Source organism: Leptidea sinapis, chromosome Z, assembly GCF_905404315.1.
Source record: "Leptidea sinapis chromosome Z, ilLepSina1.1, whole genome shotgun sequence".
In the NCBI taxonomy this organism is placed as follows: Eukaryota; Metazoa; Arthropoda; class Insecta; order Lepidoptera; family Pieridae; genus Leptidea; species Leptidea sinapis.
Genome location: NC_066312.1, coordinates 23,480,342 through 23,508,097, shown reverse-complemented (window position 1 = coordinate 23,508,097; position 27,756 = coordinate 23,480,342). Strand labels below are relative to the sequence as shown.

The 27,756-nt window shown below is 34.3% G+C and overlaps 2 protein-coding genes across 4 annotated transcripts in view; one reads left to right on the top strand and one right to left on the bottom strand.

The window, feature by feature from the left end:
• LOC126978702 (tetratricopeptide repeat protein 39B-like) overlaps nt 1-27,756 on the top strand; it is a 108,302-nt gene that overhangs the window by 66,035 nt on the left and 14,511 nt on the right. For all 3 annotated transcript variants that reach the window (XM_050827718.1, XM_050827719.1, XM_050827717.1), the window contains 9 exons: nt 8,286-8,399; nt 9,442-9,470; nt 13,475-13,570; nt 13,653-13,836; nt 15,580-15,737; nt 16,685-16,850; nt 21,736-21,897; nt 22,283-22,446; nt 22,848-23,003. In XM_050827718.1, coding sequence (XP_050683675.1) covers nt 8,295-8,399; nt 9,442-9,470; nt 13,475-13,570; nt 13,653-13,836; nt 15,580-15,737; nt 16,685-16,850; nt 21,736-21,897; nt 22,283-22,446; nt 22,848-23,003 — 1,220 coding nt within the window. In that variant the 5' untranslated portion in view covers nt 8,286-8,294. The remainder of the gene's footprint in view (nt 1-8,285; nt 8,400-9,441; nt 9,471-13,474; nt 13,571-13,652; nt 13,837-15,579; nt 15,738-16,684; nt 16,851-21,735; nt 21,898-22,282; nt 22,447-22,847; nt 23,004-27,756) is intronic.
• Nucleotides 23,665-26,441, bottom strand: LOC126978707 (DNA replication factor Cdt1-like). The gene is made up of 3 exons (XM_050827731.1): nt 26,274-26,441; nt 25,823-25,952; nt 23,665-25,257 (listed from the first exon to the last, which is right to left on the bottom strand). The coding sequence occupies exons 2-3, from the start codon at nt 25,922-25,924 to the stop codon at nt 24,316-24,318; spliced, it is 1,044 nt and encodes a 347-aa protein (XP_050683688.1). The 5' UTR covers nt 25,925-25,952; nt 26,274-26,441; the 3' UTR covers nt 23,665-24,315.

The window sequence follows — 27,756 nt, the reverse complement described above, 5'->3', positions numbered from 1 at the left end:
AACTTAAACGAAGTAGCACACGTAGGTTAACCGTTGTTTAGCTCCATGACGTGGTAAATTGTGTGATATGTCTGTTTCAAAATCAAAATACAAGATGCTTTGAATTATATTTTTGATGAAGATGTATTAGATGATTTTAGTGTTCGCTTCTGTTTTTCTTCCATTTTAACTTACCAAAAGGAAAACATCGTAATGACTAAATGTTTGTTTAATAGTTTCTTTGGCAATAACAATGTTTAACCTAAGACGTTAACAGAAGGAAAGTTGCTAATTTAAAAGCCATAACTTTGACGAATCGAGCATTTATTACATCTTGCAGCATTATTATGTTAGCCTTCCATTTTTGGATGTCATTTGCTTAAAAGAAATTGTAACTGAATGCAATGATATCTTCACACAGTAATGTTACACCATTCGGTCATTTGTAACTCATTCATTCAAAAACGCTAGAGGCTAAACAAAACAACGCTAAACCGTTGGATAGATAGATAACCAACTGTTAGCTATTAACAGATCGGTTACGTAATCAACGATTATATTGCAGTTGAAACTCGAGTCTAATTGCTATAAAAATATAATTTGATTAACAACATTCAATATTCACATAAGAAAAGTCTTCGCAGTATTTTAGAAAGTTAAAGTACATATGCGTAAATAAAAAGTATGTTGTGCGGTATTTATTTATTAAATATTATTATTAAAACTTACTAATATTTAAATTACAAATACAAAGTTATATATATTTTTTAATAATCTATGGTAAAGGTTCATTATAAACATCAATTAAAATTAAAGTACAAAGTAATAATTTGAGTGGATTTCGCGATATGTTATAAAAATGTTTATTTTTATCAAAGCTGTTGTATCGACAACCAGCTCAGATAATTGGAGAGTTAAGTCCCAATCAGATGTTATAATTGGTTCACTGGAGGTATTATTACATCATTACGTTTGTGAGAAAGTGTCAAATATATTTTAATAGCAATTATTCATTGTTATCGATTGTATTTTTTTTTTAATGTAAATATTGCGTCAGAAAATGAAAATATATTTTTTACGAAAACTTTTATAAAAGTAGCTATTTGCAAATGCATAGTCACAATATGTTTCCATTATAAAAACAAATGCGCAAAAAGTAACCTCAAGTAAACAACGTAAAATAATAACTGACTAAATATTGCTGACCAAACCTTTAACTATCAATAATTAATATAAAAATCTTCATTAGTTTATGAGATATTTGCAAAAAAGTAAACACCCTTTTTTTAGTTAATTGTAAATAACTTTTGTAATTTTTGCAAGCGGAAATTAACTTTTTTTTCGAAAACCATCTAGATGCCATTACGAATCAAATGATCCCTCAATATTAATTTTCGGACACTGCAGAAAAAAGTTAACCAAAAAGGCACTTGTTGACTAGACTATAACCCCCTTATTCATAATAGTCTGCTAATTTAAAGCATTGCTAATTCTCACTCTGTCTTTTTCTATTGACCTAAGTCAGAATGAGAAAAAACACTCCTTAGCGGCTGTTTTAAGTTAGCGGACTATTATGAATAAGGGGGTTAGTATGTAAGAATACGTTATTAGTGGAGGCTACGGAGTGGCAGAGAGTCGCGATATGCAATAAACCGTACGCCAAACTTGTTCATCCTCAATATACGCTAATAATAATAAAACGCTTGCAATTAAAACTGTTATCCGTCCGTATATCTGTGTAGTTTTTAGTATGACACTATCCAAAATTCCAAAACTGCCATCTTCCAAATATGAAAATGAATTTTTCCACAAAAGTATAATAAATTTACATGAAATACACACGGCTGGCATTTAAAATTCTATTTAGCGGTTCCTGATACTGATTGTAAACCTAGTTCATTACTTCGTTGATTGCAAGCCTGTCTGATCGGTAATTGGCTAGTGGATATAAACTTTTTATTATCAGGAAGAGATAGTATCAGTATTATCTAAGAGCCAGCCTCGTACTCTATCAGAATTACGCAAAATACTGTCTAGTACTTCCCCCTCACCACGGCGACAACCGACGGTACTCAAGTTTGTAAATAAAAATTGGAAAGTTACATTAACAGTGGATAATTCTATCTACAATATGTATCTAGGATCTATCCGGTATTTAAAATATTTTCTACTTTATAAATTTTTTCTTTTAAGCCCTTGCGTTGAAAATTTGTATTTTCCTGGTGATTCCGGTTTGGTACTGAAGTTCAGTTTTTAAAATATTCTATACTTATTGGTCTTCGTTAATTGCGTAAATTATTTTGTCTGTATCGTAATAAATAATGCATCAATGTAAACAAATATTGGTATTTTTAAATAAATAAACATATAAACAGACATACATACCTAGTCTTGTCATAAATACTGAAAAAAGAAAAAAATATTTTCTATTGCAAATTACATTTATTACTTTAACAGTGTGTCAGTTTAATACATAAATATAAAACAATTTTAAATATAAAAGGCTTATTCGAAGTGGTCTCCATTGGCACCAATACAGTCCTTTAAACGTTGAGACCAGTTATCAACAGGAGCACGCACACATTCCATGGGAAAAGTCTTCACTGCCAATCGTAAGGATTGCTTTAGGGACTTCAAATTATCAAGGCCTTTAGAGCTAGCCTCTAAAAACTCTCTAAAACTGACCATAAATGATAATCCAGCGGATTAGGATCGCGTCTAGACGACGGCCAGTCTTCAGCTCTGTTGTAGTCCTAAACGTTCGTTTCCAACCAAGATTGCGTAGACCGAGCTTTATGACCCGGCGCCGAGTCTTGCTGGAAGGACCTTTCTTGGTTATTGAACATGGTGTTGTTAAGGGGCTTTAATACCTTCTCAAGAATGGTATTTTGATACACGTGTGCCGATTTTGATACACGTTTTGATACCTCACAAAAGTATGGCTCAGTCTCTCCTTCATAACGAATACCCCCACCAAAACATCACTGAAGTCGGATTGTGTCCACGTTACACTCCGTCGACTAATTGGGAAGCTTCCTTAGAGCTTTGAGAATAAATACGATATTTTGTTTGTTAAAATGTTGCTCAATTGTAAAAAAATTCTCATCCGTAAACAAAATTTTTCTGTGACCTCCCTTTGCGTACCGCTACAGTAGTTATTTCGATTTAACACCCCTTCTTTTTTAAATTATCAGTTAAGAAATCACCAGTACGTCTCTTATAAGCTGTAAGTCCTAAGTCATCTTTTAAAATACGCGACATGTTTCTAGCTAGCTATCTTCATCTCCCAAAAAAAAATCTTTTGCTTTCGGGCAGGATTTCTTCGAATTCTTTCCCTAACTGCTTTGACCACCTTTTTCGTACGAACACTACGTGGATGCCCAGATCTTTTACTGTCACAATCAGAGCAGATATCATTGTACCTATTAATAGCCCGGTACACAAACATTTTACTAATACCAAGTGTTTCAAAAATTGCATTTGGCTTTATACCTACCTATTTATATTTCTGTAATGCAAGCACAGCGATTTGGTTCTCTATATCACACCACTCCATTTTGATATCGCAAAATATACAAATGTACGCCACAATGAGCAAACTCAATGAACAATCATATAAAAATGACAGATTCTAAATTCTAATGTAATATTTTATTTTAATTGTAACAGTATTTATGGCCGGACTAAGTACTCAGCTAAAAAAAGAAGACAGATTATTGCACTGCTAAGCAGTGCTCGATAATAGTGTGAAGTTGTAATGTTCGAAAGTGACAAAGACGGCAATAAGAATAAATTGAGAATCCCGGTGAAAAATTATTGGCATATTATATTATATTTTCTACAACTGTTAGTTAAACACGTAACTACCGATGAAAGGTAATATTTCAATTGTTATATTTTGTAATTGTGGTGAGTGTATTGGAAGAGTTTCCGCAATAGGATATACCTACTGATGTACACTACATTTATGTGAATCCTATTATTATAAAACGATCTAACCAACAGGAAATTTTCCGGCTAGTTGGCGAATACCATCATACCCTTATCAAATACACTTGGCTGCTCGAAAGATTATTATTGGCAATAAGATTTTATTTTAAAATTAGTAACAAATGTTAGATATCGATAATGTTCGTTTATTTTGCTCAATGCCATATTACTTCAATCTCCATAATCTTGTGAATGAATATAGCTACATAAACTCAAAATGTTAGTCATTGAGCTAGCCACGTCAATCACTAACAGTCAACTTTGCCGCTAAATACCAACAACGTCGGCTAGTGGCTCAAAAAATGTCAGGTTTCTCACAAAAACTTGGTATGAGATGTTGGACTTTAATTTAAAAAAAAATAATTTGTTAAATTTTGATTAAAAAAATCACTGAGCAGTAAAACGCAAAATCGTGTTGTGGCATGAGAATAACAAACGGCGCCTTATTTCGTCTACGTAATGTAGGGATGTATTTGTACCGTAGTATGAAGTATACAAGTACCGGTACGCAAGCGAGCGAACCGGTAGATAACCATAGAGGTCACGGGCAGGAGGGGGACGCTGCGCCCCTTAGTACCCCACCCCATCTTTGCTTTTTAAGTCGCCGAGTTGAAACTCTATATGTATTCATTACATGATAATGTATTATTAATTATTATATGACAACGTTTTGAATATTATGAGTTTATTTTTAAATATAATGAGATTATGCTTAGATTACCATTACCATTCTCTATCAAATAAGACGCGGGCGAAACTACACTATAAAAGAGGTAACTTATTCCACATTAACACTAACAAAAATAACGACTCGGTGAAGTACGAGTCTGTCACTCTATGTACTTCTTAATTTTTTTTAATCAAAGGAATATTTATTTTATGTTAAAGCAACCATTATGATAATCGGCATTATGATTTTTATTATGTTTTGTTGCACATAATATTTTAGCCGCTATGTCAATAATAATACAGTCAACAGCTGTTAATTGTTGTGGAATATAAGATAGCTTTTATGAAGAGACTAACGAACTGAAATAAGAATTCCGTCCTTTCTTTCTTTAGGGCTCTTAAGAAATTAGTTTTTTTTTTTTAATGTTTACACTTTCAGGTTCATTTTAAAGTTTTTTTACACTGTGACGGGGCCAAGTGAAAATGTACTTATTATTGTCACTGCGACAAGATAATTCTTACTAATGTTGAAAAAGTAATTTCGCACTGTTACTTGACATTACATTTTACTATTATTGTAAACGTAAAAGTTTACCAATTGTAGTTATAAATGTGATATGTTAGTAATAATAATATTTTAATATTGACACACTTCTCTATTCCCATACTAGGCATAGCCTGTATTATGAGTACAAGACAACGGTATATTTAAAACTATCGTATTAAATTAATTCAATTAATTGCTCAAACATCATCATCATCAGCCGGAAGACGTCCACTGCTGGACAAAAGCCTCCCCCAAAGATTTCCACGTCGATCGGTCCTACGCTGCCCTGATCCAACGTATCCAGACCAGATCGTCGGTCAGTCTTGTGCGGTCAACCAACACTGCGTCGTTTGTGATAGCGCTGGCGCACCCGGGGATTCTAAGCTCCTCCTCCTGCCTCGTCGCTTATGTGGCTGCTACCGTGGCCACCACGAGCGGGGCCGCCGGGGACTGGGGGCCTGGGCCTTAGAGTGTCTGTCATATTATTGGGGGTTTTGTTTGCCATAATCGCCACGCTTGGCAGGTGGGTTGTCGATCGCAGTCAATGGCGTGCTCTTAACGAAAGATGGCAGCTGCTGCCCATACTCCGTTGTTTGTATCCCTTAGTCACCCCTTACGATACCCATGGGAGAAGATAGGGTGGTGCTATTCTGGTGCAACACCACACGCACTTGGAAACAAACAAAAGAAACCCAGGATCTCTTTAGAAATAAATGATTCAGTTCACTCAGTCGCAACTATGAAGCGTGGCTACAATTCACGGGCATTGTAGAGCCACAATTGGACATGGATATAGGCCACAGGCCGATTATCAAGGGCAGTTTGATTAAGGAACATAGACGAAGCGAATAGCTCTATTGGCATAAATGTCTTCATAATTATAGTTACTGTAGAAGTCTATGTGTACGGGAGCTACAGTACCATGCCGATAGGTTGCTGCCTATTCATCATAGACACAAGACACGCAGTCGCATAGATTGTAAACTAACTAATGAAGAAGAAGTAACATAAAAACTCACCTGAGTGGTATTTAAAGATTAAATCTAAATTGAAAGAAACAGTCGCATTAATGGACCTGTAATTAGAGATTTTGTATAACTTAAACATTCCTTATGTTAGGCGCCCGGGATGTATCCAAAGAGATGTCCGACACATTAAATATATTGTCTACTGTAACACGGGCCATGCAGATCTCTCTCGGGAAATGGTCGACCAGCGCCTGGAGAAACTTATGTCTTCTATTGAGTCCTCTCTTGTCGAATTGTAACCCCCAGAAGACTCAAGTTTGAGCGTTATAACTAAAAAAACACATTTATCGCATCACAGTATTGGACTACTGGGTCTCGAAGGAAGACAAAGCCAAATTGTCTTCGATGAACCTGGGCGTCATATATATTTGACGTGATATATTTATGGCGCCCACATTCAGCGCAGGTCTGGCTACATATGGAGTATTGCTGTCATTTCCTGTCTGGCGCACCCCAGTATCAAATCAAACAATTTGACAGCGTGCAACGCAGAGTTTTGCTCGAACCGTCCGTGATTCTTGCTCTGTAAACGGCTAGATCACTAGGCATTACGTAGAGACACTGCATCATTGTGTGTCTTCTACTGCATTGGAGTTGTTAAGGGAGATAATATTGAGTCGTTTGTGTAGAAAAAATAGTTCTGCAACGTATGGATATTCTTCTGGTATTATTTTATTTACGTAAAACATACTAGAAATATTTTCTTACACAAATAAGAAGTTGTAGACATCTCGAAACTGCCCGTGTTAGATAACCACTGGCCTGTTGGCTTTCAATACCCCTGACATTATTAATTGAATTAAATTATAATTTGCTAAACACGTTAACATGCTAATTAGGTTTCTTGTAAGCTTTTGTGCATTTTAATAGCGTTAAATTTATATCTTTTATTAAATTTTTAGCCTAATATTTTGTTAAGCAAATATTTAATATTTATAAGCCGGCGACGTTTAGAAAGATATTTACGTTGACACCACGCAGTATGCGTATACACATGTCAACAGTATTTGTAGTCAATCCATTTTTTTTAAGAATACCCTCAATTTTATTACTGACCGCCCAAGTACTAACCAGTAATATGTATGATAGACAAATGTTCTTTATTTTCTCGTCGAACTGTTAAAAATTGTTTTCATAAGTTGAATTGTTACATACGCTTTTATGTACTGAAGTAACTGTAAAAAACAATGTCTCTGGAAGTAACTAGTATTAAAATACAGGCCCGGCCTAGTGTAATGCTAGTGACAACTAAAATTATATAAATTAATTATTAGAAGCACTACTTATGTAAAAATATAATTACTTTCGTTTTACGCTTAATTCTTGTGGTAACATTCATATAACATCTTCACAACTATAATATTTATTTTATATATTTTTCAGCTGTTCGTATTAGATTTGCAAATATCTATTGTTAAAGTTTATAAATAATTAATTAATGCTTAGTGTTATATTAATAGTGTATCTAATATTACTCATTTGAATGAATTTATTACTATGCATGCTCTATACAGCATGCGTATGCACGCACTATGCAGTTTGCGTAAGCACAAATCATGAAAAACCGATCTGTCTCTCTAGCACTCTCTCTAGTTGTAGAGTAGAGTAACTTAGACTGTAGTTAAATAACCGACACCGTTCTATATTTAAAATTGTTTACCAGTTACTTTTTCAATGTAACTGTAATCATTAACCCCCTTATTCATAATAGTCTGCAAACTTAAAGCATTGCTAATTCGCACTCTGTCTTCTTCTATTGACCTAAGTCAGAATGAGAAAAAACACTCCTTAGCGGCTGTTTAAAGTTAGCGGACCATTATGAATAAGGGGGTAAAAAATTAATACACTTTTACTTAGCTCCCGTTTCTTTCATATTATCTATATTCGTACTTACGTGTTTTAAATATGTAACATTATGACTTTTAATTGGGTCAGATCAAGATTTTGCACTAGCGTAAAGATATTTCGACGGATCAGAAATTGTCAGATACAACCTGTTTTAAAGAAGAACTCGTTATAAAATTGCGTGTGAGGAAGTATAACGACCGTAACGTTTTCTTGTTGATGTTCAGGAAGAGGGGATGGCGCTCCAAGAAATGGTGTCCCAGCAGATGGAGCCGCTGATGATTCAGCCGAGTGCCAGGGCTCCACTGGCACGCCCAGACTCTGTCGAGATCAACGATCTGGTAAGACTTTATTATTGTATATTTGATCTTATCATTTTATAATTATTTGTTATTTGCATTGTTCTTCATACTTATAATAAATCTGTAGAGATCAAACTTCTGTACAAAGAAAAAGAATGATCAAAACCGAGTCAGGGGTGTAAGAAGAGAAATAGAACGAGTCCCGATTTTTTTGGAATTTCTTATTTCTCTGTCTGTTTGTACGGGCTAATCTCTGAAACTATTGGACCGATTTAATTGAAATTTTGCATGATCATACTTTTCATCCCGGAAAATTAAAGAGTTCCCGTGGGACTGCTAATAACTTCTACTTATATAGCGAAGTACACAACAACATATTCACATAATTTTGATACCTTATATTGCCGGTTAACGAACACCTTAGATACTTTTCATCCCAGAAAATCAAAGAGTTCCCGTGGGATAACTAATTAGTAAATTACTTTATATTGCTTAGTAAACAATAACTTATGCACATAATTTAATAAAATTTGGCATTTTGATAATTATATTACCGGTCACCATCTTGGATACCTTTCACCCTGGAAAACTAACGAGTGGGAAATATAAAATACTATATTTTCTTGTATAGCTTAGTACACAACAACTTATGCACCTAATTTAGTATAATTTGTCAAGTTGATATCTTATATTGCCGATAAAGCAATGTGTAAGTATTATAAAATTTAAAACTTATCGACGGTACGACTCACCTTATCCATACACGCTGTCTATCAATGACATGGAGGACGTATACCTTACCAGAGGTAAAAGTTTGTATGGAAATTGCAATTCACGCGTCCCAATATAAGGCGATAAGAATGACTTATCGGGTATATTGGGACAGCTTCAGATTATTGACAGTAGAAGATTGTAATTTATCTCTATCTCTGTATATGTAGATAGTTTATTGGGAACGGCCATCAGAAACCATGCCGATTAGTTTTGTTATTGACCACAATATATCTGACATAGACATAAAATAAAGTTTTGCACAAGTTTTATTTCATTCATGAATAGTGATTTATTTTTATTGTTTCAGGAGGCCTTTGAAGATGCTTTGGAACCCTCGTAAGTCCATCACCTTTACTGTAAATACTATAAAACTGTATAAAACTGGCGCCTGCGACTTTTGTCCGGAAGATTTTGACATAATATTTCAATCACCATATTTTTTTTGCAAAGAAACATGTCACACGCTTATTGTAGATATAAAACCTATATAAGCTAAACCTGTTAAGCTTCTCGATCGTTCCATAATTTTTGTATTCATTGTCGTTTATTATTACATTTTAACCTCTACGATAACATTGTTTTAACATATGACGAAATTAAAATATTAATAAAAGCCCCTTATACGAAATAACATAACACAAGCTTAATGGCTTAAGCCAATGACGTTCTATACATATGGACATATCATTCGCAGTCTGACAGTGGAACGGCAAAAGTGTGCTTAAAGACAATGTAAGCACACTTTTCTCCTTAGTCGTGTGTCAACTGTGTGTCAATCAACAAGCCTAAGTGTGCTATAAAAAGTGCTTAAATAATACATTAACGACTCAAAAAAGATGGTGTGACTTATCATCGGTAAGGTTATTTTATTTATAAAAGATTTATATGCAAAAAGCGTAATTAATTTAATAAAATGAAAGTTTTTTCATTAAATATGGTACAATTATTGACAATTCCCAGACAAGAACCGCTTGTCAGAATGAGACAGATGAAAGGACACAGTCAGAAATGAAAACAATAGAGTTGCTCTTTTTAACCGACTTCAAAAGAGGAGGTGGGTTCAATTCATCGGTATGATTTTTATGTTTGTTACTTCAGAACTTTCGACTGGGTGAACCGATTTTGATACTTCTTTTTTAAACGACTTCAAAAAGGAGCAGGTTTTCAATTTATCTGTATATTTTTTTTATATTTGTTACCTCAGAACTTTCGACTGGGTGAACCGACCTCAGAATTTTCGTCTGGGTGAACCAATTTTGAAAGGTGGTCCTTCTCGTGTGGTGCCATGGCAATTTGGTTAGATCTAATAATGACAACCATGAGAAAAGCATAAAAGTCTAAATTTGCTATAAAAATGTACGCGACAAATTTAAGAATAACTCAATATTGCGACAATCGATTATCATAATTTTTTATTGAAAAGAATATACTTCAAAAGTAGTTTGATGAGAATTTGGTTAAATTATGATTATGGTATCTATGGCAAAGTAACGGAACCCTTCAATTCTTAGGAGCAAATTAACGATACCAGGCCGAATCTTTTATATGCTATCCGGATACTTGAGTCACCTACCCTCACGTCGTTATGGTCAAGTAACTGTCGTAGTCAAATACCAATGGGATCAATGGAACTCCGTAACGACTTATCGTAAGGGTGCGGTCTGTAATAAAATTGCAATGCGCTTACATTCATTGCTGCATTTCAAAATTTTGTCTACACTTTCATTATCTACACAAATTTAGACAAATTATGAGCTAGTGGAGTTCAGTTTCACTAAAAATCCTAAAAAAAAAATTAACAAAAAAACAACCGACTTCAAAAACATTATTCCAAAACAATAGATCGTTACAAGAATTAGATTGTATAAAAATACGCAATTATTTTTATACTTCTTGAACAATGATTTGCAAATATTGTATTTTGTGTAATGTGAACGGCTTACGAGAACATGAACAATTACAAACTAGTGTTTAGTGTAGTTACTATTTACACGTTATCACTGAAGTGTCGTTACCTAGCGATAATTGATACTTATTTACATCGCAATATGTTAAAGCTAATATTTTACAGCTTTCTTGTACACGAGGCAATGAGAGAGAATTGGCGCCAGTTGGTAGCAAGAGAGAGATGTGAAGAAATTTACAAACCAAATAAGCATAAATTTATATGCGATCACTAAAGGATTTAAGTTTTTTGGATTTAACCACATTTAAAATTTGACAAAAGCTGTCATATAAATATATGTTGATGTCCGCTTCCACTACATATACCAAAAAGGTATCAAAGTCTAAAAGAGAAATTTTATTTAATTCAAGGAACTAAACATTTAAATAACCAGTTAAAATTATTATTTTTTGTAAATAAAAATATTATATTTGAGTATAAGTTTCTCTAATTAAACGTTACCTTAACTTATTAAATCAACAAATATAAACACAAGCGAAAAAGTAAGCATACAAACTTTCCCCTTTATAATATGAGTGCGATTTTTTATTAAAAACGTAAATAACCTACAACTGAACAGATCTTGATCAGAAAATAGCGACAGACTGACGAACGTAAACCTTATAGCAACCCTCTTTTTCGTCTGGGTTTAAGAAAATACCTAACTCCTACTCCATTGATGTCACTGTCCAAATCGGTCTCTAATTTAAAAATACGCAGCTGAAACTGAAATAGTGTTTACATTGCTGCCTATTGACCAATAATATTTTAAGAAACTGGAGTAAACGCACAAATGTATAGACATAGCAGTCGAAGTTTCTTATGGTGTCATTTGTGGCATGTACCATATTTCAACTTTGATTTTGTATGAGGTACATTTTCTATATGTATAGACCGTTATTGGCTTAAAGCACATAACCTTTTAAAACAAAATTTTAGTTTAAAATTTTACAGTATAAGTTTTGCTAATCGCAACTATTTGAATTTCGAATGTTGTATTTTTTGAAACGGAACCTTCTTAGTAACAAAAAAAAACAATACGTACTCAACGAAAATGGAATTAAGTCGAAAAGGTTTTAGAGCGATGATTTTTTATGATTTTAAAAGTTCTCTCTCTCCGCAAGACTGTGCCGCTCGTTTACAAAATGCTTTTGGGAGAGCACCGTGAGGCGATGGTTGGCTGAATTAGAGGGAGGTCGGGTTTCTCTACATGACGAATTTCGTGAAGGGCGGCCTTCAACTGCCGTCAACGAAAAGAATGTGGCTACTGTTAAGCGGCAAATTGAAGAAAACCCGCGGATTACCTATGAGACAATTCGAGAACTATTGAGGATTGGTATGAGCCAAATTCAGAAAAATTTACACGAAGAATTGAAAGTTCGGAATCTTTGTTGTCGTTGGATCCCTCATGAACTGACAGCGAAGTAGAATCAGACTCACGTGGAATTGTCACAGGAGACGAAAAGTGGGACGACGTTAGACGAAAATATTGTTTTGAACCCAAAAAAACAGCAATCTTGTGAATGGGTGTTTTAAAATGATAAAATGCCAATAAAAGTGAGGCAGGCGAGAGACGTTGGTAAAAAAAATGATCGCATTGTTCTCAGCTACGGGTCCCATCTGCACAATTCCACTTGAGATCAAAAGAGTGGTAATGCCGAGTGGTATTCTACCATTTGTTTACCCAGGGTGTTAATAAAAGTTCGAAAGACGACCAAAAAATCTGCTTTCTCCTACATAATGACAACGCTTCTCCACACACGGCCAACAAAACTAAGTCATTTTTAGCTACCGAAAAAGCACCCTGTGATTTCTGGTTTTACTTTTAACAATTCCGAAGAGGCAGTGATAGCGTTCAATCAGCACGTAGAAAACGTGCCCTAGGATCTGTGGTCCTCCTGTTTTTAAAAATGGTTCGATCGCATGAAAAAATGTATAAAATATGAAGGAGAGTATTTTGAAAAGCAATAAATATAATATTTTGGTTATAACATTTTAAGTTAAGTTACGCAAAACTTTTAGTGTGACCTACGTATAACTCTAAATAGCACTTCTACCACTTTTTTCACTCCTAAAGACGAATGGGCAAAAGGCTTTTCTCAGTGGTTCCATGAGATATAGCGATGTATTGACGTGTAGGTACATTTTTTAAATGACATAATAAACAAAATAATTTGCTGGTTCGATCAGTTTATGATTTTCTAAGATCTTCGAGTAAACTTTCCTACAACCAAAACCCATTGCTACATTTTTAAATAGTTACGACCTCTTTCCGGCTCCATTATTCGAATAACTCAGGGCGTCATTTTACTTGTAAAAATTATACTATAGACAGATCGTGAAACTTAACACTATGTTATGGATTTATAACCTTTACTTATAATATTTATTGTAGGATGGATCTCCGGCAGTCGTTGGCGGATTGTCAGCTTGCCATAGAGAAGTTCTTCTCTAATGATGTAAAGGCTGCTGTCGATGTGATGGAGCCATGGTAAGTGATTTCATCTGATAGCAGTAAATGAGGACATTGTATTTATTTCTTACTATTGACAACTGTATCGTAACTGCTATAGGAGGGAGAAGTCTCTATATCACAGTCACGGAGCTGCCATTTTTGAATTCATCCCAGCAATGCTCACGCTGGAGCCCCAGCAAGTGCAGAAGGCGCTAGCAGCGGTGAAAGAGACCTGCCAACTCTGCAACCGGCTCCGCAGACAGTTCAACTTCGTTGAATCCTTGGGCACCATCATCAAGAAGGTTGGTAAACCGTTTTCACCGTACCGTTGACATGTAGAACAAATGGTCCATGGCATGATAATTCAAATTGATTTTTATACAAAATTTTATTTTACCTAGTCTTGCCATAAATAATGAAACATTTATAAATTTGACAGTGCATTTTTTTAAATACATAGGTATAAAACAATTTAAAATATAAAAAGGTTATTCGAAGTGGTCTCCATTGGCTAAAATACAGTCCTTTAAAACTTTGAGGCCGGTCATCAATAGAAGCACGCACTCCTATGGGAAAATTCTTCACTGCCAATCGTACGCAATGTTTTAAGGCCTCCAGATTATTATGGCTTTTAGAGTAAGCCGAACTGTCTATAACTGACATGAATCATAAACGAGCGAATTAAGATCGGGACTAGACGACGGCCAGTCTTCAGCGCTGATGAAGTCCGAAACGTTCGTTTCCAACCGATACTGCGTAGCTTTTTGACCCGGCGCCTAGTCTTGCTGGAAGGACCATTCTTGGTTATTGAACATGGTGTTATTAAGGGCCTCCACCACCTTCTCAAGAATGGTATCTTGATACACTTGTGCCGATGTTTTGATACCTTTTTCACAAAATCATGGCTCAGTCGCTCCTTCATAGCATAGTGCCCACGTTGCCGACCGATCGTCGGGGGATATCTTTGGGGGAAGCCTTTGTTTGCTCCATGTGGGCCTAGCGTCACATAAAAAATGTTGTCCAGCGTCTATTTAGCTTATTTGCTTTGTTTACATTTTTGAAAATTTATCTGTTTCACAACTTTTGACTTTATTATAAATAAGGCGGGTAATATATAAATTCAGTTTCAATGAAACGCGATTTATTAAAATATAATAAATACCCGGTTGCATTACCTGTGGACCCGATGATGTCACATCGTCGCTTTATTACGGTGTGCAAAACAAGCATCACTAAATAATTTTCTAATATTATTATTAATACATAATAAATCAATAAATTATTGATTGATGTAAAGGTATTGTATTATGATGCTGAATATTATTAGGTATTATAATCTAGGTTAAATAAATAAAGCATCCAGGCTAAGCACAAAAAGTATTTATTTTTCTGACAGAACTATTATTGACGACACAGAACAACAGAAACTACAGAACAATTAACAACAAAAGTCAAAACGTAATAATGAAAACTTCAAAAACAAAGAAGTTATAGAACGAAAATATCACGACATGTACCTAACGGTAATTAAACTGCCAGCCGTACTGACGCAACAGGACGAGCGCAAGGGGGTGAAATGTACACTTTAGGGGGCATTACGTTCTAGCGAGGTTCAAACATAATGTGGCCGTGTACTAAATGTATTTTATCTACACCCATGCTTTAAATCCTCTATTAAAGGTTCTAAAACAGTTAGCTTATTGCCAACATTAAAACACCCAATATCCTAATAACCATTACAACACTCGTCATCACATAAATCATCCGTTTTCATATTAACACTCCTTTGGATGATATTATGGTTACTAGGACTGGCTTTTTTAATGTTAGCAGTAAGCTAACTGTTTCAGAATCTTTTATAGAGGATTCATAGTATGGGTGTAGATAATGTCTTGTAAGAAACTGTTGATAAGTAGGTATTAAAACACTCATGTGATACTATCATAAACCCACATTCGTGTTTTAATGCCCCGTATTACACAACAGTTGCATAAATAACTATTAAAATTAGGGGATATTGTAAGCGGTGTGATGTATTGTTACAGCCAAACTGGAACGGCTATTCGGAGCTTGAGGCACACGCAGAGCTTATCCACGCAGAGGCACTCCTTGTGCAGGCCAGCCTTCTTGCCATTGAGAGCGAGGACTTCACGGGTCTCCTGCGAGCTACACTGCGTATCAAGAACTCACACAATTCATACAAGTAATATCTACACTAAGATCATTTTATACGTCAAGATAGACAATTCAAGATTCTCTTGCTGTTAGACAATTGATGAAAACAGCCCAGGTCTAACACTTCACTGTGCGTGACAGGCTACATCTTACACGCGCGATTTGTATGACATTTTGTGTTAGTGTGCGTGCATTTCTCAAAATAGAGGTTAGTTCTAAACTCAATTTTGTTCGAAGTTTTCACAGCTGTCATAGTCTATCTAGACGTATAAAATATGATCTGAGATATACATAATAATGTCATAATAAATCCTTAATTTTCATGCATTTTAAGTTTCAAAGTCACGGGCAAAAGCTAGTAAGTGCCTAGGTATAAGTATACGAATCACAATAATTTTTTTTGTTTCATATTCACAATAGCTCTGACAGATCGTCGCTTTTATAATACTGTAAAAATGAAACAATAGTACTGCGGTTACTAAAAAATTAAAATAGGTAAGGTAGGTACTTTTAATTGGAATTTTTAGATAAATATTATTTAATAATGTTCTCAGCTCAACTTAAGAAGTTTATTATCTATGGTTGTAACTTCCATAAGGAACTTGTTTTAAAACAACAAGGAACACAAAAAATCTCTGAAGGTATAAGGTTGTTTTGATAGTAAATTTAGTGCACTGCCTATTAATTTGAAAAATTCGTCGTCGATTGTATTATATACGAAGAAGTTGGTATAAATTTACACCTGAGTATATGTAAAATGTTTACAAATAGACATTTCTTTTATGATTGGTTTATTCGGTGGTTTGACGTTTCCCGCGTTTATTTGTAAAGCTGCCTGACATTCTGAAAACTTCAGAATTATCCTTGTATTGACAGTGTTGTCAGTGATATAGTCAACGTTTTGAATATTCTTGGTTTGTTCTCAGTTATAACTTAATAACAAGTTTATTTATAAGGCCGATAATGTTCAAACAGGGACTGCGTAAAGATCTTAGAGAAGAAGCAATGGGAGGACCCGGAGTCGAAGGTACACTTCGAGAGCGGCGTGCGACTGGGTGTGGCCACTTTCAACGTCATGATCTCGCTGTTGCCACCCAAGGTCATCGCACTGCTGGAGTTTGTGGGCTTCTCGGGAGACAAGGTAACACCACCACATATTATTTTAGATGAGACTTAACATCTTATGTTTCAAGGTGACGAGCGCAATTGTAGTGTCGCTCAGAATTTTTGGGGTTTTTCAAGAATCCTAAGCGTCACTGCATTTTAATGGGCACGGCGTATGAATTATCAATAGCTGAACGTCCTGCTCGTCTCGCCCTTTATTTTCATAAAAAAATCAACATTACTGTTTTTGATTGTGAACCCATTGGAATGAGACTTTTAACATCTCACAATTGTGATGTGAAATTCGCATTCCAGTCGATTTAGCCGGTATTAAGTTTAGCACGCACAAAAGCACGATCACAGTAAAATATTTTTGAAACATTTTTGGACCTGGTCGGTTACAATTTCTTACCTATTCCATGACTGTCTGGTTAGGTACATTGTTAGATAGGTACCTACAACGTAAATAAATTGATTTGAATAAATATTATTGTACAGGCGCTTAGGATTTCGTAATATTATTTATTTAAATTAATATTAAATTTGCTGAACTGGATTTATGTGGTAATTACAATTCACCATAGACAGACGTATAATATTGCATTGTACCTAATTTAATGCTGGTGAGATTAATATATATTTGAAAAGCAGAAGATGTATCTACGTCTTATGGGTAGATATGTTATATCAGTTTGGTAAAAGACTTAGAGAAACAATTAAATAAATATTATAACGCTTCATTCTTAGTATACTTATTAATACAATGTATCAGGGTAAGTCCGGATAATTCAAAGTTATGATTTTTATTTGTGTTACACCAGACACCTTTTCCCAATATTCAGTCTATCTCTTGCTTGAGATAAAAATCGTTGACCTTTCTGTCCCAATAAACTTATCGACGGTAACTCTGTCTGTGTGTACGGATAAGGTGAGTAGAAATTTATATAGAAATTTCAATTCACGCGTCCCAATATAAGCCGATAAGAATGAATTATCGGGTATATTGGGACAGCTTCAGATTATTTATTATTTATCTCTATCTGTAGATAGTATATTGGGAACGGCCGTAAACCAGCGCAATACACGCAGACTGTTGATTGAAACGATATACTTATATATATATATTATTATCCAGACGTACCCTGATGTACTTACCTTATTTAATATTAGGTACTTATGTCTAAATTAAGGGCCATTACACGACAAACAAAAATGCGTGTACCTCTAGTAACAAACTCAAAAAAATACACAAAGTTTTACAAATATTTAAAAGTACTTGTAGGAATCCCACCTATTTTCACAAAATATCTCTAAAAAAATAATTAAAATTAAAATAGCACAGCAGTACGTATAAGAAGAAGACCAAGAGCTAGTCACAGATTAACAAGAGCAGATTTCAATCAAGGGATAATTAGTGGGATGCATCCAAAGACTTGTATAAGGCCTCGTGAACGTCACCTACGGTTCCGTCGAAGGCATAAGCAGCGGTAGCCTCCAAAGCACGACGAATAAATATATGTTAAATCATTTCCTCTTAACAAAAATCTTGTTAAACTGTAGCTCACCCAATATCTTGATGAAGAAAAAAATAACGATTAGCGATCTATGACATGTTGTAAACCCACGTCAGCTGATCGCTAGAACATGAAAAAGAATATTTTATACTTACCTTCAATGATTTCCTCTCATTAACAAGGCAGTAAGTACCAAACTATTTTGCTGTAAACGATAACATTTTTTCACGGCTAACTTTAATCACTAACAAAACAGAAATAAAAGAGTACATTAATTAGCGAAACGAACAAAAATGAGATCACAAGTTCTACAGAAGTGTGGTTGTGCGCGACTTGCACACAAATATCATCCCGCTAAGGAATCGTTATAATCAAGTTACTTTATTATCAAACTCTCATTGAGGATTCGTCAATTAATACGGATAATGCAATGTGGCCCCCTCTTCACAACATTAACCCGTATGTGGGAATATTATTAACGACTATCCCACAAGCCGCTTACTTTGTAGAAACGGATCCCACATGTGTTTAGAACTGCATAATGTATATATTCTGCGCAACAGAAAAACTTTAATAGCGTGATTCAGACCAACAGGCGATAATTATATAATGATTATCAATTGTTTACTTTTAACAATTTTAAAGTTATCACTTATTACTAAAATAATTATTAATAATTATAATAATGAATAATTTTAATAAATACATAATTTGCTTTAATTGTTTTATAAACAGTTTGTTATTAATGTGATGAACGCCCTCTGTTGTGCGATAGTGAAGTAGTTAGAATCAAACATGCATTACTTTTGACACCCCAAACGAATAACGACCGTATAGCGTTATAACTTAATGTTATATTATTTTGAGATAATGTTTTTATTAACATGTAAAAACTGTACAATATATGGCAGAATAAAGTTGAAATAATTTGTTATTAGTGGAAATAATTTAATTATTAGCTTTCTCATTTTAAACTAACGCCGATTTAGTTAACTTAAATATTTGAGTGTCATAAACATTTTTAGAAAATCATAGTTAGAGATAAATACCTGCGGTCATATTTCATTAATAACAGATTATTTTTTCTTGAATATACGTTATGTCGTAAAAATACTTATCACAATTGGGTATTTAAAAATCTTTATTGTTAACTTTTTAGAAATTATATAAACTTTTAAGATTCATCAAAAAATAGCGATCAGACACAGCTTAGATAGCAGACTAGATAATGGTTATCTTAAAGCTATAACTTATCTACAATATTTATCAAATATCCTTTTTTGAAGCTCAAATACTGGATACTGGAAGAATTTCTTCTCTCTCAGAGCGCCAAGTAGGAAAGAGATATAACTAAAGTTTAAAGTAATTGTAAAGCAAACAATAAAAAAATGGTTAAAAATATTTGTAAGAAAAATTCAGCTTTGTTTTGTTTATTAAATTACTTATTATTAAGTTTTAACAGTAGAGTAGGTTAAGATTCTCAGTGTTACGTGCCTGAGTAATACGTAGTCTGTGCCTACTGGAAAATTTTAACTGGTGACACGAAGATCTGCTAAAATATTCCAACTTTTTTCGGTCAATACCATGGTGAGGTGACCTGAGCGAGATTCATCTTTAGTCGATGTACTTTCACCTTTCATTTCGGCGCACCGAAGTGCAAATTTTGAATGCTATGGAGCATTGGCATCTAAAGTTCCTATCTTGTAAATTTTGATTAACTTGTTCGGTACTCGACTTCGATCAAATTTCGATAACACGCTCCGACATACAGAAAAAAAAAGACTTCCATTTGTAAAATACAAAAGATATTTGTATATATCTTATTATTTTTTTATTATATAAATATTGTAACTTTACTTTCTTAAGTTCCAAAGAGACTGCACCTCATTCTACTTAATTATTTAATGAACGCCGCTCGTCTTGTGCCATATTTAACTACAGTCGTTGTTTTTATAACTTCAAAAAATAAAACATAATATGCAAAAGCAATATACGTCTTTATACGTCTGGAACGTAAAAACTTCTTTACTATAGACGCTACTGAACAACGGAGAACGTTTGTTAGCAAAATGCCTTGAAACAGTATGAGAATTTTGTATTTTATACATTTACATTATTGGTAAATATAAAATACCAAAACAAACGTATTATTAGACGCACAAAGTTATAAGCATAACTATTTACTTCGAATTTTTAATAATTGAATGACAATTGAGTGACTTAAAATGTTTTACTTATGGTTATCACTTTCAGATTTCGATTTTGGTCGTGAAGTCCTTTGAAGAAATTTAAGAGCATTCTTAAATATTTTGTGTAAATTGTCAAAACCTACCAGATATGCGCCGAATTTTCGGCCGAATATTCGTATTCGGTACATTCGGCATATTTTTTCATTTACGTATTCGGCCGAATAATCGGTTGATTTGCCGAATATTAAAATGATTTTTAATATAAAAATGAGAACATTTTATTAAATAGTAAGGTTTATTTAGTACCTACTAAATATTGTTTGCCTTATTCCCAAATTTGTACAAAGTTTTTTGTAAATGAAAGAAACACTACTTTTTGTACCAATCATTTATAGCAAAATAAAGAATATCTTCAACAATCAACTTAAATAAATTTAAATTAAATAAACTTCTGTTTTTTACAAATACCTAATAAATTTAACTAAATTAAATTTTCAATGAAATTAACAATTATAAGACCACTGCTTTGAGTATCAACTCAAAATATTTAATAGAAGATATTAAAATAACTACTATATTTTGGGACCAACATAAATTTATTCCGTTGATCCTAAATTTGCCGCATCTCTAGTCTTTATACAATTTTTGTATTACTAAATAAAATTAACATTTCAAAAGTTTAAGATTAGCGCGACCTCTGTCGATAGCTGGCATAATTATTTTTATACGTAGTATTGCTATTCGCAACTAGTAAGCGCTACTATAACTTGACATTTATGTTTAAGTATGACGTATCTCAATGACCTGTAAGTGTACATATGAGTCTTTGTTTCACTGTAATAATTACATCTTGAAATATTTTCTTCACTTTATGCTTGTTTTTCTGTATCTTACAACTCCGAAACTTTAACGAGTTGACAAAATTTTCATGAACTTAAACGTCTTAATAGATATAATATAGTATATCTCAAAAGAATACCTACCTACTTTATGAGTTTGTTAAGCCGTGTCTACTATCTAAGAAGGCTATTTATATCGAAAGCGGTGTTGGTGATTTAATTAAACTGAAAACAAAATTTTATTTATTTATATTTATTATTTGTGTAATTAATCCCAGAAGTGAGGTTATCACTTTAAAAACATAACAATTTGTTTAAATTTAATTAACATTAAAAATAATTTTCAAAAAAATCTCTAAAAATAAAATACTTATATACAGGAGTTTGGCCTGGCGGAGCTGATGATTGGCGCGCGCTCTCCCGGTCTTCGCTCAATTCTGTGCACTTTGACGCTTCTGGTTCACACCCTTGTCATCGGCCAATTCGCAGCCATCCCGCCTGACTATGAATTAGCGCAGACGTTGATTGAAGAAAACCTAACGGTAAGAACCGGCGCCCTACAGAAGATAATAACATGTTAACCCACATACCTAATCAAATTTCAGAATGAATTTCGTTCAAAAGAAGCGCGATTGCTTTCTTATGTTACCAATAGTTGTCTTCAACCTACGCCACCGGGTGAACCGTAGGTGTAGCATACTAAGTGTAAGGTCCCATACTCCAGAAGACTTATCAATACCTAAGCAAGCGATCAAGTCTATTGATCACGCTGTCTTCAAAATTTTGCATGGTGGGTTTCGTATCGAGACGCCTGGAATACGGGCCTACGAGCGATAATATATAATATACCTTAATAGATCTTCATTACAAGGAGCTCATATTCATAATACCTTATAAAACAATTTAGCTTTTTTTTATTTATTGTAGAAGTACCCGAACAGCGCGTGGTTCCTGATGTTCAAGGGTCGACTCGAGTTGTTGCTGGGCAAGCCGCAGGAAGCCATTCAGACATACGAGCTGGCCTCCAGCACGGAGGGTCTGTGGCCACAACTCATTCACTTGGCCTACTGGGAGACTATGTGGGCCCATGCGTATGTATTTATCTATATGCTAGCTACTTATATACGATTCAGTTCAGGCAGGACGTCGTTATCGCGTGCTCGCTCACACAACCGTGCTACTGTAACGGAGGTAGCACAACACTGTCATTCGTGTTCAAGCCAGATGGGATGTTTGGCCATTGCATGTAAAACAAGATGCCTACAAGATCTATACAATAAGGGGAGTTGTTATAGCGGAACAAGTAACAATATCTCCAATGTGTACTTCAATAATGAAGGTAGTGCTTGTCAAACCATAATCTGTCAAATGTTATACTGTTAATGTTAAACTGTTAATGAAATAACAGACAGCCCTAGCAGATGGCGGAGATTTTTAATAGGATTTGTTCCAAACGAGATAATGAGGTTCGCATGCTGTATATCTGTTCCAGCATGATGTCCGAGTGGAAGGAGTCGGCGAGTTTCGCTACCAAGCTGCTAGAAGAAAGCCTGTGGTCGCGCACCATTTACGCGTACGTCTGTGTCGCTGCCGCGCTGCACCTCGATGACGCGGCCAGTCAATATATCAACATTATGGACATGATCAAGTACGGACACCCTACGGAACCACATCTAGATATATTGCTAGAATGCTATAAGGCTCGATGCCGCCACTATTTGTGTTTTGATTTGAAGGGTTTCATATATACCTACTGATACTACTCGATGACTGAGCCTTAACATTTCTATTAACAAAATACTATTAAATTTTAACTCTATTAGCACGTTTTCACAGTGACGTGTTCTGCTATGACCATGAAATGTCAGGTTACATATAATAATAATTAAAATGTCTCTCTAGGTGATGAACACAATTACAATGCCATTTTTGTGCTCTCAGTTTTTTGTTTAACCACCATACATACCAAGGTGTTTTCGTATGTAAGGTTATTGGTTATTTTATAACATCCGCAACACTCTTGCAATTCCTCTGCTATCACTACAGATTATGGGCTGCATTGATCACACACCATACCTATGAATGATCATTTCTCTTCCTCTTTCAAAAAAATTAAAATCCAAAAAAATATATGAACATTAAAAAAATTGTTACAATAAGTAACATTTATAAACTACTCAATAACAATATTACCTAACTATTTTATAATCATTCGAGAAAGTAATAGTGCTAAATTAAATTTAAAAATAAAACTGACAAAAAGTACAAAAGGGTTTTAATAGAAAAACATATCTTTGGTTACAGAGCAACATAATTTTCTAAACAACCAAAGAAACTATATAAAAAGCGTCAACTTACGTAAAACTAAAAAAAATTATAAAAAGAATAAACTTAACTAAAAGATCCTTAATTAGGGATGTACTACTACTCTCACAAATCGATGTTTAGCCAACACTTAGGTCGGCTGTAATACAATAAAATTTCCAAACAAAAAAAGAACTATATAAAAAGAATAAACTTAATTAAAAGAATCTTAATTATGGATATACTTTTACTTTCACAAATCAATGGTTTAGCCAACACTTAACTCGGCTGGAATACCACAAAATTTCCAAACCAAAGAAAAAAACTATATAAAAAGAATAAACTCAATAAAACCTTAATAATTAGGGATGTACTACATCTTTCACAAAGCCATTGTTTAGCCAACACTTAAGTTGGCTATATTATTTCAAAAGTTTTAAACAATCAAAGATTCCTTAATTTAACATGATAAAGTCACTAATAAGTGTCATAACAATATAAATATAAAACAAAATTATTTTTAACAAAACTTCATAAATACTCTGCTGGCTGGTTTATAACATGATTTTGGCTAAAAGTTGTGGCTATTCTAGGAAAGCCACATTAAACAGAAATTTAACTCTTTCCACATAAAAAATAAAATTAATATTTATTATTTACTTTAATGGCTTCTTATTTCTAGCAGTTGCAGCCTTTATAATTTTTAGTACAGTAGTCATCTCTTTTCTATTAATTATCTTCACATATGTTGTGTTTGGTAAGTCTATCAGAGTAAGCCAATCGGGAATAAGGAAGGTCAATATCTTAAGATCTCTCTTCAAAAAGCTCATACTCACCTTTGCCTTGAACCTCTTTAGTTCAACATATATCATTTCCATAGAACAGACAAGCCTTCTTTCTCTCGCAATAACAAAATGTATTGCTAACAGTAGTATTGGTAGGCCACTGTATATGTTATTTTTTTGACGACTATTATAGCAATTAGTCAAGCTTTCAAGAGATTCAGATGGCAGTTTGAGCCAATTCAGCAACTTTTCTGGTATATTATTTAGTGATGGGTTAAAAATTGTCTGGTTAGAAGATGGTTGGTTTAAAGAATTCGGCAACATGACACCTTCCAATTCTGGTACATTTTCCAAATCAAAGTTTGGATGCCAATGATGCACTTTGTATTTTGGTATAAACAGAGGTGGATCCAAGGATCTTAAAAAAATATCGTGATAATTAAGGACCAATTGAAACAAAATTTGATGAACATGAAAAGATCTTTGTGATAACACCCCTGGGAGCTTAGCTACATCATGAACTGGGATGTTTGCACTGATAACATATTTTTGGTCTACTGAAGCATAGTCCTTTAATTTCATATTATAGAAATATGGCACTAAATATAAGATTTGCCCCAAAAGCTTATCTGTAAATTCCATATCCATAATTTCTTCAATAGAGAGTTTTAGTTTAGAGAATGTCATTTCACTTTTTTCATGAATGGAAGCAAACAGAACATCCATGGCTTTGACCACATTAGCCAGGTGCCTGTACGGTAGTGGCAGGGGAAGAACAGAAGATGTACTTTCACAGTCAATATTTTTTGACATCTGAAAATCACAATATGGTTTAGTAATACTCATAATATGCACTCCGCAAACACATAATACTAACTATAGTGTTCTCCTTTATAATGTTGTATGTAGAATGAAAAATCAAATGAAAGTACCAAGATTCTCTCATATATCAATATAAAATTATAATTTAACTTATTTTAAAATAATCCCTAACCTATTGACACATTCTTTCATTTAGTAGGTACATGCTAAGCTAGACTGTCTGTACACAAGAGCTAAAAGGTCATAAAAATAAAGATAAAAAGAATCAATCTTAGACTAATAAAGAAGAACAAGAGTAATGCTTAAACACAAGAAACCATGTCATAAGAAGCCAAGTGCTTGACAGATGCCGCAAACAAGCAAGAGTGTAGATTCATGTACAATAAAAGAAAACAGTCAGCATTGCAGTCCTAAAATAGTGTAATAGTTATTAAGGTTCTTGTATATTATTCAAAACAGGGTCATTAAAAAAAATTAAATTTCAGACTTCTATTGTAATGGTATCAGTACCATATTTATTTTTTAGCATTAGTAAGATTGTAAAAAAGTTATATACCTGTTGAGGATTTTCAGCAGGACTTGGATCATTAATTACTGGTAATATTATAGGACTTGATAGGGAAGTTTCCGATCCTATATATATATTGGGTGGTTCCATTTCGATCCTGTTAACATTAATGCTTGAACTGAAACATAAAATCTCAAATGAGCCATCAAATCTGACTACTTAACAATTCAGTGCTATTATATATAGACAAAATTTCCGTTTGTAAGACGTCCAGGCCTTCACGTGAGCCAGCCACAACTTCAGAATGTTCTTGAACAGCATCCTGGATTCGATGTTCCAATGACGTCACTTCAATTGGTCCAAAAACATTAATACAAGTTGAGTTTTGAACGCAACTAAGGACCGTTTCAACTTCCCCCGAAATACTTTCAAAGATTGGGCGGCTTGTTCCTGACGTTTTTGGATATAATATTATAATAGAACGGAAAAACCAACTAACTTAGTAGCGCTGTTAATTCCAGTAGAAAGACAAGCAGATTTAACGTTTAACGAATATACAGATAGGTAATATCTTATTCCATCCACATGTGAATTGTGGCAATTGCTGAAATTATTAAATTCCAAAAGTAAGTAATAAAATTAAAATTATTAATAAACTCTATAAACAGTCAACAGTAATAACTATGAAGTATGGTGGTAGACTTAAGAGTGAAGACTCTAGATGTCATAAAAAGGCGAAGCATATACCTTATACCTATTACCTATATTTATACCTACTTAGATTATAGGCTGGCTGCGGACTGAGACGAAAGGGACCTGTAGACAGAGAGATAATAAAATAAAATCATTACTACAAAATTCAATTACTACCTATTTCATTTTATAGGTAGTATTATTTTATATCAAATAACAACATAAAAACCCAAAAGTTACACGAAGTCAATTTTATTTTTTATTTTATGGAAAAGGAAGTCTAACGAGCGTACCGGTGCTAAGTGATCAGCGCCGCCTAAAATCTCTTACAACACCAGAGGAATCATAGCAGCGTTACCGGCCTTTAAGGAAGGCGAATGTGCATTTTTTGAAGGAACCCATGTCGTACAATACCGGGATACACCGCACAAGGAAGTTTATTCCACAGCTTTGTTGTATGTGGAAGAAAGTTCCTTGAAAACCGCACTGTGGAGTTTGTAGCGTGTCGTGTGAAGGTTGCATTCAGGCGGCGGGAATCAGGTGAAACAGCTCTTCGGAACACTCCCCGTGATAAATGGGGTAGAAGACACACAATGTAGCGACGTCGTTACGCAACACCAGGTTATCGAGACGTTCACTGAATATGGGTCTCCGACAATCCGAGAAACTCTGCGTTGCACGCTGTCAAAGGTTCAAACTCGAGTTGATACTTTGTGCTTTGCCCTCCAGATAACCACGGAATTGACAATAGCTCGAGATTTCCAGACACACAGTATTCCGATACTATGCATGGCTTTAAGGGAGGTGTTGTCGACGAGCGGTGATATCACAAATGGGGTTTGTTTTATACCAGTGTATACCAAGAAGATCGCCTGGCAACCGAGCATGGTGAAAGCCGTACTGTCGGTCGTTGATTAACTGGTGACCCTGTAGGAATACCAAGAGCTGACGGTTAATTATGCTCTCTATGATTTTGCAAAGCAGGGAGGTAACAGTCTGTCAGATCCGAACTATCTCCTTTTTTTTCGATCGAATGTACAGGGGCTGACTTCCATGAGTCATGAACAACGCTTTTTGAGTATGAGCGCCGAAATAAATACGTTAACAACGGCGTCAGCCCAAAGGCACACGTTGTATGCGCGGTGGGAGAAATGCTATCCGGTCCGCTCGACTTCTTTACGTCTAACAAAAACAGAGCTCGCCAAACAGTTTTCTATCTAATCTGTACTTTAGGCATAGAGCTCTGACATCGTGGGATGGTCTGCTATGTTTTTCTGTTGTCGTCCAGA